At 36.2% G+C, this 19,927-nt stretch overlaps 1 protein-coding gene across 1 annotated transcript in view; it reads left to right on the top strand.

Annotated features, from left to right (window-relative positions):
• Window positions 1-19,927, top strand: part of LOC124076993 (sodium/glucose cotransporter 1-like) — a 59,459-nt gene that overhangs the window by 21,021 nt on the left and 18,511 nt on the right. The window contains exons 7-9 of the mRNA XM_058571805.1: window positions 3,998-4,218; window positions 16,771-16,906; window positions 18,253-18,360. Coding sequence (XP_058427788.1) covers window positions 3,998-4,218; window positions 16,771-16,906; window positions 18,253-18,360 — 465 coding nt within the window. The remainder of the gene's footprint in view (window positions 1-3,997; window positions 4,219-16,770; window positions 16,907-18,252; window positions 18,361-19,927) is intronic.

The following is a 19,927-nucleotide window of genomic DNA, read 5'->3' as shown; positions in this document are numbered from 1 at the left end:
GAGTAGTATTCCATTGTGTCTATATACCATATTTTCTTTATCCATTCATCTGTTGAGGGGCACCTAGGCTGGTTCCATAGTTTAGCTATTGTTAATTGAGTTGCTATAAACATTGATGTGGTTGTATCACTATAGAATGGTGATTTTAAGTCCTTTAGGTATATGCCAAGGAATGGGATAACTGGGTCAAATGGTGGTTCCAGTCCAAGTTTTCTGAGGTATCTGCATACTACTTTCCAGAGTGATTGCACCAATTTGCAGTCCCACCAGCAATGTATGAGTGGACCTTTTTTCCCCATATCCTTGCCAACATTTATTGTTACTTGTGTCCTGGATACTTGCTGTTCTGAATGCAATAAGATGGAATATCTACATATTTTATTCTTAATGCTAAGTAAACCAGAAGGAATACAGTGAAATACAGATCATCCTCAGTTTCTTGGTTCATTACCCAAAGACAACAACTATTATAATTTTGGGTATATCCTTTGAAATATATTATTCACATATACAAACATTTTTATGTATATATATTTTAATAGAATCAAAATATAAAGTTTACAGGGATATAGTTATTCATTTAAGTAAAAAGGAATGTTATATGGCACAGTATGACAACATAGTTGCCATAATTAATTGAGTATTCCATAATATCTAGTAGAAAGGATTTTGAATGTTCCCGACAGAAATGATCAATGTCTGAGATGATAGATATGCGGTTCCCCCTATCTGACCATTGTACATTGTATACATGTATTGAAATGTCACATTGTGTGCCCTATGAATGTGTACAATTAATTTGTGTCCATCAAATATAAAATCATTTTTTTAAATACAGTTTTATACCATTTTTCCAACACCTGTTGCATAGACAAATTTCTACACAACAAGTATAGATCTAGTGCATCACTTTAATTTTGTATATATAATAATTTTTACCAGAAAGTACGCACATCAAAGAGCAAAGTCATGTGAGTTATCACAAGGTGAATACATACTAATGACCAATAACCAAGTCAAAAAATTGTGGTTTTGTTCCCTTCTTTCCAAACTTTTTTTCTTTTGCCCAGGACCTTTAGTATAGTATGGAATAAAAGTGGAAAGAACAGGGGTTGGGGTTGTGGCTCAGTGGTAGAATGCTTGCCTAGCATGTGTGAGGCACTGAGTTCGATCCTCAGTACCACATAAAAATAAACAAAATAAAGGTCCATCGACAACTAAAAAATATTTTTTTAAAAAAGTGGAAAGAACAACCATACTTGCCTCATCCCTAGTCTTAGAGGGAAAACTTGGAATATTCCAACATTAAATATTTTCTGTCAATATTTTATAGATGTACTTTGTCAGACTAACAAAGTTTCCTTCTATTACTAGTTCACTACAAATTATCACAAATTACTTTTGAATTGTATCAAGTGTTTTTACCACACCTACTAAGATGAATTTTTTTCCTTTTCCTGTTAATTCAGTGAACTATACTGACTTGATTTCTAATGTTAATTCAACTTTCACTATTGAAATAAACCCAGTTTTGACAAAGATACTCCAAATTCCTCTCCAAAATAGCTATCTAACATATTCTCATGTCTGAGAATGTGGCTCAGTAGGAGAGAACTTGCCTAGCAAATGTGAAGCCCCTGGGTTTGATCCCCAGCACCACAAAAAAAAAAAAAAAAGAAGAAGAAGAAGAAAAAACTGCTTTTATCCTTTTATCTTTAGCAGTATATGATAATGTGTATCCTAACCTCACCCTCTGCCAACACTCAAATGTTTTTAAAACCTTTAAAATTTTTGCCCATTTAACAGTTTTTTTTAAGTATCCCACTTCTTGTTTTTGTTTCAATTTAAAGTTTCCAAATACTGGTTAGGCCAAGCATTTTTTATTTACTTAGTGACTGTTTGTATTCCCTCTTTTATAAATTACATATTTAACAATAAGTGTTGGTGAGAATGTGGGGGAAAAGGCACACTCATACATTGCTGGTGAGACTGCAAATTAGTGCAGCCAATATGGAAAGCAGTATGCAGATTCCTTGGAAAACTGGGAATGGATCCACCATTTGACCCAGCTATCCCTCTCCTCAGTCTATACTCAAAGGACTTAAAAACGGCATACTACAGGGACACAGCCACATCAATGTTTATAGCAAAACAATTCACAATAGCTAAACTGTGAAACCAACCTAGATGCCCTTCAGTAGATGAATGCATTAAAAAATTGTGGCATATATACACATTGGAATATTACTCAGCAATAAAAGAGAACAAAAAAATGGCATTTGCAGGCAAATGGAATGGCATTGGAGAAGATAATGCTAAGTGAAGTTAGCCAATCCCAAAAACACAAATGCCAAATGTTTTCTCTGATATAAGGAGGCTGATTCATAGTGGGGTAGGGAGGGGGAGCATGGGAGGAATATACAAACTCTAGATAGGGAAGAGGGGTGGGAGGGGAACTAAGGGAGCATGGGGTTATAAATGATGGTGGAATGCAATGATCATCATTATCCAAAGTGCATGTATGAAGACACAGATTGGTGTGAACATACTTTATATATAACCAGAGATATGAAAAACTGTGCTATATATGTGTAATAAGAATTGTAATACACTCTGCTGTCATTTATTTTTTAAAAATCAATTAAAATGTTTTTAAAAATAAATTACATGTTTATATTTCCTGCCATATTTCTTTCCAGTAGTTTTTCTTGATCAGTGATGCACATGAATCTTTTATAAATGAGTCTTTCATATTCACATATATCTTTTCTATGTGAATCTCTTCTTTCAGGCTAACACTTTTAGTGTGATTTCTATCATATAAATTTTAAATTTTGAGGTCATAATTGTCAACCTTCTTTTTTCTTTTTTTTAAATATTTTTTAGTTATTGCTGGACCTTTATTTAATTTATTTATTTATATGTGGCGCTGAGAATTGAACCTAGAGCCTCACACTTGCTAGGCAAGCACACTACTACTGAGCCACAGCCACAGCCACAGCCCCTTCCTTTTCCTTTTCATATCATGTTTAAGAATGTGCTCACTAACCAGAGTTATAATGATGTTCTTCTTTTGTCTTCTAATATCTTTTTAGCTTTGTGTTTTACCTTTCTTAATCCACATGAATTCATTTTTATAAATGCCATGAGATGGCTTTTGCTAAATTCATAGTCATTCAGTATCGTCTTATTGTTCAGTCTTTAATCCAAATGACTCTGAACCCACTTCAAAAATTGAGTGCATTTCAAAGGAACATGATTTTATATGCCAAAAAAATAAATAAAACATTGTTAAGTAGATTTTTTAATGTTTTTCTTTAATGTTAATATTTTATGTCACTTAGGGTATCAGGGAGAAATGCCATAGATTCTGAAGAAAACTTCAACTAGGAAGTTTTATAAACGTTTTTCTGACATTTCAGGAAAAAGGATATTAATCTTTGTTTTAGTCAATATTCTTTAGATAATTTCTTTAGTTCAAAACTGGTGTAGGCAAATAAGCATTTTCTTGGCTCTTAGAATAAAATATTTCAGGAGCACCTTCAGGCATAACTGGATCTAGGGTTCTGAATGAACTGGGTAAACAAAAAAGCTTCAAACTTACATATTGGCTCAGAACACAGTGGAAGAAGCAGTCTTTGTCTATTTCTTCAGCAGAAGAATCTTAGAGCAAATTCTGAATAGGTTTCATGTCCATTCCTCATACATCAGTTGTTACCAGGAGACAGGAAATATTGGCCAGGCCTGGGTCATGTACCAGATTAGAATAACAGACAGTTTGACCAGGCCTATCTAAAAGCACACTCTATGGAGTATAGCAGAGAAGAAGGAAGAGCTGGTCTTTCCTTAAGCATATGAGGTCTTGACTACATGTCACTTCATTGCCCTTTAGAGATAAGATACAACCAATCACACTGGCTCTTACTGTGTAGTCTTAATTCTTCAGTCATGTGTTACTATGCTCTTTAAAGAACTGATAAATATCATTTTTTTTAAGCCTTTAGTGAAGTGGGAGGATATGAGGGGATGGCACATAAGTACTTCCACGCCATCCCAAGTGTGATCAGCGAAGGAAACTGGACTGCCAAGCCAGAATGCTACATGCCTCGCCAAGATGCTCTCCATATCTTTCGAGATTCCATCTCTGGAGACATCCCCTGGCCTGGCCTCATCTTTGGCACCACTACTATCTCCTTGTTCTACGGGTGCGCTGATCAGGTAATTAAAGACAACACTAAAGTGGCTGTCTTGGAGGTTGGGGGAAGGGAGGATCCTTGGAGCATGTCAAGCATGGCCACACTTTCTGCATCCACAGGCAACTGTGGCCTGCCTACTCTCCATGGTAAGGTTTCCCTTCCAATTTTTATTGTCTAAATAACTTTGTAAGTAATTCTCTTTAAAAGTGGTTTCGTGAAACTGGAGATGTGGCTCAGTGATACAGTGCTTGCCTGGCATGTGTGAGGCTCTGGGATCAATCTTCAGCATGGCATAAATAAATAAATAAATAAATAAATAATTTTTAAAAAGTTATTTCCCCCACAGTCCCATCTAAAACACATTGACTCTTTTTAAAAAAAAAAAATCTTTCTTCCTTATCATTGTCCCAAAAGTACAACTTTTTGGAAGTGAAAAATAGCTTTATTTTATGTTCTGATTGTAACAGTGATACCTTCTTTTAAAATACCATTATTGCATTGTGAGGCATATATCAAAAGACTGTTTTAATCAGATTTTTCATCACTGTGACCCAAAAACCTGACAAGAACAACACAGGAGGAGGCAAAGTTTATTTTGGCTCACAGTTTAGAGTTCTCAATCCATAGATGGATGACTCCAAGGTGAAGCAAAATACCACGGAGAAAGAGTATGGCAGAGGAGCTTAGGACATGATAATCAAGAAGCAGAGAGGGCTCCACTTACAGGGGACAAATTATAAACCTCAAAGGCACACCCCAGTGACCTACCTCCACACTAGCCATACCCTACCTACCTACAGTTACCACCCAGTTAATCAAGTGGATTAATTCACTGATTAGGTCAAGGCTTTTTATAACCCAGTCATTTCACCTCTGAAAATTTTTGCATTGTCTAACACATGAGCTTTTGGGAAATACCTAATATCCAAACCACAACACTGTCTTATTCATGCATGTAAATTTTAAAGAAGAGTGAAACTGTGAACATCTGTGTGACCATTACCACAGTTAAGAATAGAATATAGCCATTACCTTAGAATAAAAACGATGCATATTTAATATTTAAAGAAGTTATGAAAAAAAAGAAAAGTTCAAAGATGAAATTACCAAAATCCCATTAAGAAGTGATAGCTACAATGTTTTGGTGAACATGCTTCTAGACACCTTTCTGTATGTATAAACAAATAGAGATGTATGAATTATTTTACATAAATGAAATTAGTTTACCTTTTCTCTCTGTCACCTTTTGGATTTCTTTTTACTAAGAAATATGTTGCAGGAGCTGGCAGTATTACAGTGGTAAAGTACATGTTGAGCATGAACAAGACCCTGGACTCCATTTCTAGAACCACACACACACATATACACATACACATACATGTTACATCTTTATAATTAGAATTATATGTGTGTGTGTCACAGACATCTTTTTGTGTCAATGTCAACATTTTCATTTTTAATGGTAGCACAATCTCTGCTATATAATGTAATAAAATGTATTTAACTAGTTCTTAGTTGATGGATGTTAAATAGTTTGCAGTGTTCACTACTAAAAACACTGATGCTATGGCATCATCTCTGGGCATTTCTTGGGCGTACATCTCTGTAATATCTAACTCCTAGCTACCTTTCAGTAAATGGTGCTTCTTCAATTACATTTCCTAATTCTTTATTATTTACATATAGAAATAAAATTCATATTAGGATACAGGTCTTATATCAGCCACTTTGCTAATCTCATTTATTCTAATAATTTTATATAATTTTTATAGGTATACAGTATATCATCTTCAGATAATGAAGAATTTATACCTTCCATTTCTGTTCTTGAGCTTTTGCTTATTTGTCTTTCTCACTGCACCAACTTGTACTTCAACATGCAAAACTGTATAAAGCATCAGCTGTGGTTGGAGAATTTAGCATTCCCCTCCACAAAGTCATCAAGCAAACAAAAGTAAGAACTATCTAGAATCTAAGCAGAGCAGCTAACAGGTTTATTTATATAGTGGTATAAATTTGTATATCTTAGTTGTGAAAAGTCCTATATCCAGTAAACAGAAAATAAACATTCTTTTCAAGCACATTTACAAGTATTGATCATAATTAGGTTATAAAACGAAGCTTTATTACATTATTAAGGATCAGTGTCAGGGGCTGGAGTTGTAGCTCAGTGGCAGAGCGCTTGCCTAGCATGTGTGAGGCACTGGGTTTGATCTTCAGCACCACATAAAAATGAATAAATAAATAAAGGTATTGTGTTCATCTACAACTAAAAAAATTATTTTTAAGAAAGGACCAATATCATATAAGCTACATATTCAGAGTAGTGCAAAAAGAAGAAAATAATAAAAGGATGGTTTTAAAAATTCCTTATGTCTGAAAATTCAGTGACATGTTAAATATAAGCATAAAGTTATTCATAAAAATTATACTTAAAACTGAATGCCAATGAAAACACTACATGTTAACTTTTAGAGCAGATTGCAAGCAGCACATTAAATGTACATTTCAGAAGACCTGAAAGTTTAATTATAATGAACTACCATTCATATCCAGAAATTGAGTAAATAGCCACAGAGGGGGGAAAAGGAAAAGAGAAATAAAGAGATACAGCCAGTGAGAAATAAAACAATAAAGACAAAGGCAGAGATCAATGAAGTAGAAAGTAAAAATGTAGAGAGTGCTAGTAAAACCAAAAGATTATGATGTAAATGCTACTTAAATAGTTGTTAAGACTATGTTGTTTAAAAAATAATGACAAGGAAAAAAATCTGTATGTGATCAGTACAGATGCTTTTTTTCCAAATATTTCTATCCATGATTGCCTGAATTCCCACATGCAGAATCTGTGGTCAGAGAGCCAACTGTATAACTATACCCAACATGTTTTGACTCTTTAAATCATGATACTAAATAGTTAGACATGAAAGTTTATGTCCTGTCTGGTTATATTTGTACAAAATTCAACACTGGAAATGCTAAGTTATATTATTTAGGGAAGCACACTAAATGACAAAAGGAAGAAATAGTTATTAAATCAATCATTTCTTTTTTTAATTTGTTCTAATTAGTTATACATGACAGTAGAATGCATTTTGACACATTGTACAAGAATTGAGCACAGCTTCTCATTCCTCTGGTTAAATATGGTGCAGAGTCACACCAGAAGTGTGTAGGGTAATAATGTCCATTTCATTCCACTGTCCTTCCCTTCCCCATACCCTGTTCCCTCCCCTCAATCCCCTCTGCACAATCCAAAGTCCCCTCATTCCCCTCCCATTATGTATCAGCATCTGCTTGTCAAAAAAAAAAAAAAAAAACATTTAGCCTTTGATTTTGGAGGGTTTGGCTTATTTCACTTAGCTTAGTATTATCCGTCTCCATCCTTTTTCCTGCAAATGCCATAATTTCATTCTTCTTTAAGGCTAAATAATATTCCTTTGTGTATATGTACCACATTTTCTTTATCCATTCATCTGTTAAGGGCATCAAGGTTGGTTCCATAGTTTAGCTATTGTGAATTGAGCTGCTATAAACATTGGTGTGGCTGCATCACTGTAGTATGATAAATCCTTTGGTTATAAACTGGAGTGGGATAGCTGGGTCAAATAGTGGTTCCATTCCAAGTTTTCTGGGAATCTCCATACTGCTTTCCAGAAAGGTTGCACCAATGTGTAATCCCACCAGCAATTTGTATGAGTCTACCTTTTCCCCGACTTCCTCGCCAACATTTATTATTGCTGTGTTGTTGATAATTGTCATTCTGACTGCAGTGAGATCTCAATGTGGTTTTAATTTGCATTTCTCTAATTGCTAGAGATGTTGAACCTTTTTTCATATATTTGTTAACCATATCATATTTCTTCTTTTGTGAAGTGCCTGTTCAGTTCCTTTGCCCGTTTATTGATTGGGTTATTTGGTTTTTCAATGTTAAGTTTTTTGAGTTCTTTATATATCCTGGAGATTAAGGCTCTGAGGTGCAGATGGCAAAGATTTTCTCCCATTCTATAGGCTCTATATTCACTTTTTTGATTGTTTCCTTTGCTGTGAAGTTTTAGTTTGATACCATCCCATTTATTGATTCTTGATTTTACTTCCTGCACTTTAGGAGTCTTATTGATGAATTTGATTCCTAAGCTAATATGATGGAGAGTTGAGCCTACTTTTTATTCTAGTAGGCACAGGGTCTCTAGCCTACTGCTTAGGTCCCTGATTCACTTTGAGTTGAGTTTTATGCAGAGTGAGAGAGAGGGGCATATTTTCATTTTGCTACATATGGATTTCCAGTTTCCCCAGCACTATTTGTTGAAGAGGCTATCTTTTCTCCAATGTATGTTTATGGTGCCTTTATCTAGTATGAGATAAGAGTATTTATGTGGGTTTGCCTCTGTGTCTTCTATTCCATTCCCTTGGTCTTCATGTCTGTTTTGGTGCCAATACCATGTTGTTGTTGTTGTTTTTGTTTTGTTTTGTTTTTTTGGTTTTTTTTTACTATAGCTCTGTAGTATAATTTCAGGTCTGGTATTGTGATGCTTCCTGCTTCACTTTTCTCACTAAGGATTGCTTTGGCTATTCTGGGATTTTTATTTTTCCAAATGAATTCCATGACTGCTATTTCTGTGTCTATGAAGAATATCATCAGAAACTTAATAGGAGTTGCATTAAATCTGTATAGCATTTTTGATAGTATGGCCATTTTGACAATACGAATTCTGCCTATCCAAGAACATGGGAGATCTTTCCATTTTCTAAAATCTCCTTCAATATCTTTCTTTAGTATTCTGTAGTTTTAATTGTCAAGGTCTTTCATCTCTTTTGTTATATTGAATCCCAAATATTTCTGAGGCTATTTTGAATGGGATAGTTTCCCTAATTTCACTTTCACTTGATTCATCACTGATGTATAGGAATGCTATTAATTTATGCCTGTTAATTTTATATCCTGTTACTTTGTTGAATTCATTTATGAGTTCTAGAGGTTTTCTGGTGGAGTGTTTTAGGTCTTCTAAATATAGAATCATGTCATCAGCAAATAGGTATAGTTTGAGTTATTTTTCATTTTGTATTCCTGTAATTTCTTTCTTCTGTCTAATTGCTCTGGCTAGAGTTTTAGGGACTACTTTGAATAGAAGTGGTAAAAGAGGGCATCGTTTCTTGTTACTAGTTTTAGAGGGAATGCTTTCAATTTTTTTGTAGACTGATGTTGGCCTTGGGTTTAATATATATAGCTTTTACAATGTTGAGGTATGTTCCTACTATCCCTAGTTTTCCTAGAGTTTTTTGTTGGTTTTTCCAAAATATTTTTAGTTGTAGACAGAGACAGTACCTTTATTTTATTTATTTATTTTCATGTGGTGCTAAGGATCAAACCCAGGGCCTCACACATGCTAGGCAAGCACTCTACCACTGAGCTATAACCCCAGTCCCTTCCTAGTGTTTTGAACATGAGTGGATGCTGTATTTTGTCAAATGTTATTTCTGCATCTATTGAGATTATCATATGATTCTTATCTGTAAGTCTATTGATGTGACAAATTACATTTATTGATTTCTGTATGTTGAACCAACTTTGCATCCCTGGGACAAACCCCACTTGATCTTGGGTCACTATCTTTTAAATATGTTTTTGTATACAGTTTGCCAGCATTTTATTAAGAATTTTTGCACCTATGTTCAGCAGGGATTTTGGTCTGAAGTTTTCTTTCCTTGATGTATCTTTGTGTGGTTTTGGTATCAGGGTGATACTAGCTTCATAGACTGACTTTGAAAGAGTTTCCTCCTTTTCTATTTTATGGAGTAATTTGAAGATTAGTGTTATTTCTTCTTTGAAGATCTGGTAGAACTCAGTTGATAATCCATCTGGTCCTGGACTTTTATTTTTGGTAGACTCTTGAGAGCATCTTCAATTTCATTGCTGGAAATTGATCTGCTTACATTTTCCATGTCCTCCTGATTCAATCTGGGTGGGGCATATGTCTCTAGAAATACATCAATGTCTTCAAGATTTTCTATTTTATTAGAGTACAAATTTTCCAAATAGTTTCTTATTATCATCTGTATTTCAGTAGTTTCCATCATGATATTTCCTTTTTTATCATGAATTTTAGTAATTTGAATTTTCTCTCTTTTTGTTAGCTTGGCTAAGGGTTTATCAATTTTATTATTTTTTGAAGAACAAACTTTTTATTTCATTGATTTTTTGAATTGTGTCTTTTGTTTCAATTTCATTGATTTCTGCTCTGATTATAATTATTTCCTGTCTTCTACTGCTTTTGGAGTTGATTTTTTCTTTTTTTCCTAGAGCTTTGAGATGTCATTTATTTGGTGACTTTCTGTTCTTTTCATGAGTGAACTCAATGCAATGAACTTTCTCTTAGAATTGTCTTAATAGTGTCCCAGAGACTTTGATATGCTGTGTTGTTATTCTCATTTACCTTTAAGTACTTTTTTTATTTCATCCCTATTTTCTTCTGCTCTCCATTGGTCATTCAATAGTGTATTATTTAGTCCCCAAGTGTCATAGTAGCTTCTATTTTTTATTTTATCATTGACTTCCAATTTCATTCCATTATGATCTGATAGAATGCAAGGTATTACCTTTATTTTTTGTATTTGCTGAGAGTTGCTTTGTGGCCTAAGGCACAGTCTATTTTAGAGAAGATTCCATGTGCCACTGAGAAGAAAGTGTATCATTCATTGATGAATGGAATATTTTATATGTCTGTTAAGTCTAAATTATTAATTATATTTTTAGTTCTATAGCTTCTTTATTTATTTTTTGTTTGGAGAATCTATTAAATGGTGAGAGAGGTGTGTTAATTGTGTCACCCAATATTATTGTGTTGTAATCTATTTAATTCTTGAAACTGAGAAGGATTTGATGTACGCAGGTGCTCCATTATTTGGGGCATAAATATTGATGATTGTTATGTCTTGTTGATGTATAATTCCCTTAAGAAGTATGAAATGTTCTGCTTGGTCCCTTCTGATTAACTTTGGCTTGAAGTCTACTTTATCTGATATGAGGATAGAGACTCCTGCTTGTTTATGAGATCCATGTGAATGATATGTTTTTTTTTCCCATCCTTTTACCTTCTGTGAATGTCTTTGCCTATGAGGTAAGTCTCTTGGAGACAGCATAATGTTGAGTCTTGTTTATTAATCCATTCTACCAGTCTGTGTCTTTTGATTGATGACTTTAGGCCATTTACTTTCAATGTTATTATTGAGAAATGATTTTTATGCCTTGTCATTTTGATTTGATTATTATTCTAGTGTATGTCCTTCCTTCTGGTTTTTACTTTTATTTTTCATTTTTCTTATGAAATATTTTGCTGAGAATGTCCTGTAGTGCAGGCTTTCTAATAGTGATTTTTTTTAACTTTTGTTTAACAGAAAGGCTTTACTTTATTGTCAAATATGAAGCTTAATTTTGCTGGGTATAGTATTCTTGGCTGGCATCCCTTTTTTAGCTTGGTATATATTATTCCAAGACCTCCTAGCTTTAAGGGTCTGGGTTGAGAAATCAGCTGAGATCTGGATTGATTTCCCTCTAAATATAACCTGTCATTTTTCTCTGGCAGCCTTTAAAATTCTATACTTATTCTGTATGTTATACATTTTCATTGTAATATGACTTGGTGTGGGTCTGTTGTAATTTCATATATTTTGGATCCTGTAAGCCTCCTGTATTTGATTTTTCATTTCATTCTTTAGGTTTGGGAAATTTACTGATATTATTTCATTGAAAAGATTGTGCATTCCTTTGATTTGTATCTCCAAGTCTTCATCTATCCCAATAAATTTTAAATTTGGTCATTTTAGGTTATCCTATATTTCTTGGAAGTTCTGTTTATGGTCTATTAACATCTTTGCTCCATGGTCAACTTTATTTTCAAGATTACATATTTTGTCTTCATTGCCTGAAACTCTGTCTTCCAAGTACTCTAGTCTGTTGGTGATGCTTTCCATTGAATTGTAAATTTGGTTTATTGATTCCTTCATTTCTAGCATTTCTGCTTGACTTTTTTCAGAAACTCTCTTTATTGAAGTGATCTTTCACTTCCTGTATTTCTCTCTTATTTCACTTATTATACTGTCCTTACTTCACAGATCAATTTAATTATGTGCACTCTATACTCCTTCTCTGACATTTCTTCCACTGTGGTGCCAATGGATTCTCTTATTGAAGTATCTTTGTTTGTTTAGAGTGATCTGTTCCCTTGTTATTTTATGTTATTTGTGTGTCTACCTATCTAACAGAGTAGATCTGAGGCAGTAGAGTTTCTACCATGTGGACTTATAGTGTCCCTGAAGGTACCTCACTGTTTAGGGGGAGAAAAATAATAATAACAACCAGTGCAGACTATAAATAATTAAACCAAATAGGACTGGTTATTATGTCTACAGTGTTAATTATCACAATGAACAGAATGATATGGTCAATTATTGTTTTCATAAGGGTTTACAATTTTCAGTGGTGGACAGGGACAGAACAGAAGTGATGTAGAATGTGATGATTATGATGGAGAAAGAAAGAAGATAGAAGTAAAAAATTAAAGGAAGGATGAAAGAGAGAACAATAGAGATTGATAGCAGAAGGAAAGAGAAAAAGAATGAAGTGAAACAGATAAATGGGAGAAAAAAATGTATATAAAGAGAAAATTTTAAAAATTAGAAATAAAAGTAAAAGAATACAAACAACTGAAATATACTAATCAAACATCCTAGTTCTCAAAATACTGATCCTTGCAAAATAACTGGCTTCAGAAATGCTAGAAATGAGAAAAAACAAATATGAATATGTATAGTTGTCCATAAACCATTAAGGTCATAATTAAACAGAGAAAAGAATTGTTTCTGGAGTTCAAAAGATTCTCAGCTTCCCTTCTCAGGTGTGTTAGGTGGGGTCATCTGGAGTGTGATGCTTGCTCATGGTGGGGTTGCTGGAGTGAGAGAGGTAATTTCACAGAACTCCTGGAGTTTAGGGTTAGGTGGCTCCAGGTTCTTCACTGAATGCCGATTAGTCTGGAGATTTAAAATCAGCACACCTCTAGGGCCCAGCAGTTTCTGGTCCATGCTGAACCCCAGAGACATCCCCAGGGTTCCACTCATTGTGGAAAAGCCAATTCTTAGTCCACTGCATCACCTGCAGACTGGTTTCCTGATATGGTTCAGTCTCCAAACTCAATCTTTCCCCCCTCACCCTTTCTAATTCCCAGCCAGGCGCATCTCCCAGACCCATTTTTGCAAGCAGTCAGATTGGAGGGGGTGGGGAAGAGCCAGGTCGGTTTCCACAACCAGTAGTCCCCTGTGTAAATCTCTCCCCATGTCTGATTTTCTTCTGGTCACTTAGGAACACTCTATGCAATGCAGTGTGGGTTTTCCAGGCCTATATTTCAGGCCAAATTCAGGTTTGCCAGGAATTGGCTCCCCTAGCTTCTGGTCCTGCACCACAGCTGCAAAATTGTTCCCTTCTCTGTACTCCACATGCAGCCAGAAGAGATACAGCTTCTTTGTGGCACAAGGATATTGTGCAGCACGCTTTTCAGTTTAGTCAGGCAGTGTCTTTGATCTCTAAAATCTCCACACCCAGACATGACTCAGGCCTCCTAAAAATGTGGGTTCCTTTAATTCCCTCCACTTTGCTCATGGAAGGACTGCTCTGGCTGGTGCCTCCGGCCATGGCAGCAGCTATGGCTCTGAGGATTTCTTCCTTATTTTATTATATTTGGCCTCCTGAGTCCCCAGTCTTCTTTGAACGTTCAGTATTAAATTCTAGTAAAGTACCTCCCAGCTTTTTTTTGTTTCTGAGAAGGTATCTCTCTGCTTTTTTGGTTTCATGCCATGGAACAGCCAGGAAAGCAACCTTCTCTATCCTGACATCTTGAACCACCCCCACCTCACTAGATATTGAATCTGTTGGCATCTTAATCTTGGAACTTCCAGCCTCTAGCATTTCTAACTTGTAAAGGAAATGGTTTAAGAAAAAATATTTTTTATTCTTTTTTGGAGTGCTAGGGATAGAACCTAGGGCATCCCACATGCTAGGTGAAGCAAGTAACTGACAGACAATTGTTAACTGTTTTGCCCCCTACCAGTTGTTCTCCACACCCTAATACTGGGGAACCAGAGGCACTTTGATCACTGAGTTACATCTCCAGCTCTTCTTATTTTTTATTTTGAGACTAAGTCTTGCTAGATTTCTCATGCTGGCATCAAATTTACACTTCTCAGTCTCCCAAGTAGTTGGGATTTACAGGTGTGTGCCACTGCATCTGCCTTCATCACCATTTTTAAACAAGAATCCTTCCCTTCCCCTACTTTGTAATACATTAAAATGTGACAAAGTGCTTATGAATTTTTTCTTCCTTTCTTATTTCATGGTGCTGGGAATTGTTGAACCAGGGCTTGCTAAGCCTGGTTCAACAATTGCTGGCAATTGCTCTACCACTGAACAACATCCTCAGCCCAGTACTTAGGACTTTCCATGTGGAATGATTTAATGTCCTTATGTCACCCTTTCTTCTATATAAGTGTCACATTTCTACTATTGCTCTGCTACTACATAGCCTCCATAAAAGACCATCTCTTTTGTGCCCAGGCCTAAGGATGACAAAGAGCATGTGTGCTCTTCACCTACTCAAGCTCCTCTCCACCAGAGGCCAACAACCGGCTGGCTGTGAACAAGAATCAGTATAAGTCACATGAGTCAGGATCACCTTTGGGTTCTTTCCTCTATTAGTAAAATAATGCACTTCTAAAGTAAACATAAAGAAGAAAATGAAAATCTTACATATTAATCCTCTTACCCCAGGATTAACCACTATTATCCTTTGGTTTATTCTTATGGACTTTTTCTAGGTACCAGGTCACAGTGAAGATGCTATTTTGTATCCTGTGCTTTTGAATCACTATGGCCATTTTTTCGTTTTATTTGAATATTCTTCAAGAGCATAATTTTTTATTGGTTCTTTTTAGTTATATATGATGGTAGAATCTATTTTGATAAAATTATACATGCATGGAATATATCTTATTCTAATTAGGGACCTGATGTACACAATAGTGGGATTCACTGTGGTGTATTCATGTAAGTACATAGGAAAGTTATGTCAGATTCTTTCTACTGTATTTCCTATTCTATCCTTTTTCCTTTTCCTTCATTCCCCTTTGTCTAAACCAATGAACTTCATTATTTCCCTCTGCCCCCCTTATTGTGGGTTAGCTTCCACATATCATATAAAATATTCACCCTTTGGTTTTGGGGAACTGGCTTATTTCACTTAGCATGATAGTCTCCAGATCCATTCATTTACCAGCAAATTTCATAAAGTCATTCTTCTTTATGGCTGAGTAATATTCCATTGTATATATGTACCACATTTTCTTTATCCACTTATCTGTTGAAGCACCTAGGTTGCCTCCATAGCTTAACTATTGTGAGTTGTGCAGTTGTAAACATTGATATGGCTGTGTCACTGTGGTATGCTGATTTTAAATCCTTTGGATGTATTCCAAGAAGTGAGATAACTAGGTCAAATAGTGGTTCCATTCCTAGTTTTTTGAGAATCTCCATACTGCTTTCCATTAAAGTTGCACTAATTTGCAGTTCCACCAACAATGTATGAGTATACTCGTTTCCTCACATCCTCACTAACATTATTGTTGCTTGTATTCTTGATAATTGCCATTCTAGTTGAGGTGAGATTAAAATTTCAGTGTATTTTTAATTTGCATTTCTGTAATTGCTAGGGATGTTGAACATTTTTTCATATATTTGTTGACCGTATTTCTTCTTTTGTGAAGTGTCTGTTTAGTTCCTTTGCCCATTTATTGATTGGGTTATTTGCTTTTGGGGTGTTAAGCTTTTTGAGTTCTTTGTATATCCTTGAAGTATCTATCTATCTGAGGTATAGGTTGCAAAGATTTCTGTAGGCTCTCTCTGCATAAAGAGCATAATTTTAGTGCATTGTTTTGATGCTCTGAACCATGTCTGTTTTCTTTCCTAAGTGCTTCTCTACCTTCTGGCCATATCATTCCCTTTAGCTTGACAGCATGTTGCCTCTTCAAGCCCAAGAACCATAAAATAGGGCCTGAAATATCTCCTGGGAGAGTCTTCACTTATGGTAGTTTATTTCATTGTAGATGAATGAAGTTGGTCTCTGTCCTGAACACCCAGGAGCCCACCTTTGCTTTGATTGATGTCACAAGGATCCCTTCCTTATACCTGGCAGAGATAATCTGTGGTCTCCAGAATGGAGTCTCATCCTTGCCAGGGGACATCTTGTAAGCTCTGCACAGCTATGATTGGTACACAATGAGGCCAATATAACATGCATCATCCCTTCCTCTCTGGCAGCTGTGCACTGGGCAGAATGTGCACATGTCTTCCTGGACCTGGATGGCCCAGAGGTGTCTGGATGAGGAGTGAGCAGTTTATAAAAAACCCATCAGAGGGCACATCCTGCTGTTATAGCAGGTCACAATTGTCTTAATCCATGCCAAGGTGGCCCAGGGTTTATATACTCTAATAGAGCCATCTTTCACCTTACCACCTCTGTTTCCTTGACAGATTTTTATCCAGAGATGCCTGGCAGGGAAGAATATGTTTCACATTAAAAGTGGCTGCATTTTGTGTGGGTACTTGAAGCTGCTGCCCATGTTCCTCATGGTGGTGCCAGGAATGATCAGTCGCATCTTGTTCCCAGGTAAATTCTTGATTCTCATGTGTTCACTCACAGCATCAGCTTCTCCTGAATTAGAAATCTAGAAAATATTTGGGATTATCAGGTTTCCCACAGTATACTGGTTATTGAGGTATTCCCAATTACTTCTGTGGGATGCAGCTGAGCAGAAGTCTGGCACAAAGTGTGGATATTCCCAGCAAGACAGAAATTCCATGGTGAAACATTCAGGCATGGAAGAGCAAGCCTCTGATAGGGGCTCAGCTATGACTTTGAGACACAAGTCTGCTAGAACTTTGAGTTGCTTTCACTGCATCGCAAACATCATGCTGGGCATGCACTATGTACTATGTGCTCTGCTGGGATCTCACAGATGCTGTCACTGCTTCTCATAGCCCCAGGGCCAGCCTTTCATAGCCTCATTAAACTCATGAGGCACATTGGAGGGAGCTTGATACAGCCCCAAAGTAGGCTGACTCAGAGTGAGGCCCATATTCTTTGCCTTAAATACTATTAAAGCATACCTATTTCCCCTAATAAGTAATCATAATTCCCATGAATGTATCTTATCCCCATTTCAACTTAGTTTTACTAGGTTATCCTGTAATGAGTCTGTTTAATCATTAAATTTATGGTAGCACTTACTTTGATAGGTGCAACCACAGGGGCAAAGAAGGTGACTTCCAGGGGAATCTGTCTCTACACAGTGCTTTTGACAAGGCTAAACAAAATGGGGAATGCTTTTTAGTGCTAAGTAGCTGTGTAATAGACATCTCTTACACTAATCCATCTTCAGTGTACCTAAGATATATCTATCTAAATTTCTATCTTAATTCCTTCCCAGTTTTAACAGAGAAGATTCTCAACACTCCCTGATTATGTTTTAAACTGTCAAGTAGAGATTTTGTTAGACCTTGTGAATGGTGCTTTCTCATAAATTAGAAAATAGGCCCCTCTGCCTTCCAAGACCTATAGTCCCAAGTTATTACTCTGAATGAACACCCCTATCAGCACTAAGAGAGAATGGTTATAGTTGGTAACATGTTAATATATGGCAAATAATCCATCCACTTTACTATCATCTTGATGGGATCATTGAAAGGCTTATTAAGGTCTTGTGACTTGATTTGGGTCATGCAGTGAATCAACAGAAACTCCAATCCATTGACTAATAGGAACCTGAGTCCTAACCCTTTCTGCTATCCTAAGTCCCCAAGAATTTAGGATCCTGGATTGGAACAGTCACCAGTGGACCAAGGATCTAACATCTACATGTGAATATGTGATTCCTAATTTGCTTCCCTTACCCTAAGCTCAGATTTAGAGCTCTAAGACCAGCATGTTGGTGTTACTTTTGCTTCTTTTTGCAGATCAAGTGGCATGTGTTGTACCTTCAGAATGTCTAAAGTACTGTGGCAGCAGATCCAATTGCAAAGCCATTGCTTATCCAAAGCTGGTGATAGCAGTGCTGCCTAATGGTAAGAAACAAACCCTGCCACTGAGTGCCATAGAAACCCCATGATTGGGGACTGTGCCTTTAGACTACATGTGGCCAGTTAGGAATGAGGGTAGCATGGGTGGGCTTCTTTATAAGCCAACCCATCACTCTGGGTAGAAATGCAGGCTTCAGGCTGAGAGGGACATTAGGACAATGGAAGCAACCTTGCTTTCCATAACAAAAGGAATCAAGGCCTCCTCCTCTTCTCTTCACACGCTAGTAGTACACATCTTCTGGGAGGCACAACCTGCCCCTACCATTGGCATTACTCACTTTACCTACTAAATGCATTTCTTTGCTCATTCTTTCAAAAAATGGGCTCTACAGTTCCTCAAAAGTGGAACTCCTTGGTATTTATCCTAAAGAATTAACGTCTTCATACTATAGTGATAACATTCATCCCATATTTATAGCAGCACAAGTCACAATAACTAAATTATGGAACCAGCCTAGATGTTTATCAATGGATGAATGGATTTTTAAAATGTGGTATATATACACAATGGAGTTTTATTCGACCATAAAGAAGAACGAAACTATGTCATTTGCAAGAAAATGGATGGAACTTGAGAACATGTTAAGTGAAATAAGCCAAATCAGAAAAGCAAGGGCCACGTTTTCTCTCATATGTGGAAGCTAGAGAGAATATATGAAAACAGATGTCAGGGATATCTCATGAAAATCTAAGGGAGACCAGTATAGTAGAGTAAAGGGACCAGAAGAGGGAGTTGTGGAGAGAAATGGGTGAAAATTGGGAAACAATATTGTCCAAGTCATATTGTTATAACATGTACATGTGTGAATATATAATAGTGAATCCTACCATTATGCATAATTATGATGCACCAGTAAATATGGTAAAAGAAAAATGAGCTCCATGCTGTAAAAGGTGTTATTCTAAGCCATGGCAGTGTAAAGACAAGCAAAACTAGTCCTGTCCTCAAAAAGTTCACTGTCTAGGATACAGGCAGTTACCTAACAGTCAAATGACTTTCATTGTGAGGTGGTAGTGAGCTCAAGCATTTATCTCATTTTCTTCCCCAAATTTCATTAAAATGGCCAAATTGATATTTTTTTAAATTCTGTGTCAACTCTGGAGAACAACCAGGTAGAAAAGGTTGAGACGTTTCCATAAAACACAGGATAGATGGAATCAGGTGGAGGGAAATACTGACCTTCCTAAAGTGCAGGAAGTGAGTTGTCTGAACTCTCAGCTGACTCTCTGAAAATGCCTGAGCCTCGAGCAAACAGGGCTGTGAGTGACAGTGGGCAGTTGAAGGAAAATACAAGGACCCAATCTATGTCTGACCTGCCCCAAATGGCCCACTGAGGACAATTTGGGTATTGCCACAGTGGGCCTCCAGCTTAGGTCCTGGTTGTCCTTAGGTTCCCCAACAGCATATAGAAAAGAAATCTTCAGATGGAGTATTTACTGTCCCTGCCACATGGTGGCTTTCCAGGTAGCAAATAAAAGATTGTGAGATTTATAACTGACATTTGTTAGCGCTTGCTATATATTGTACATTGTGTCAACCCATCTTTACTTA

This window comes from Marmota monax, unplaced genomic scaffold (genome assembly GCF_021218885.2).
Source record: "Marmota monax isolate L192 unplaced genomic scaffold, Marmota_monax_Labrador192_F-V1.1 WCK01_AAM20220418_F8-fsc00157, whole genome shotgun sequence".
Taxonomy (NCBI): Eukaryota; Metazoa; Chordata; class Mammalia; order Rodentia; family Sciuridae; genus Marmota; species Marmota monax.
This window is presented reverse-complemented; position numbering and strand designations above follow the sequence as displayed.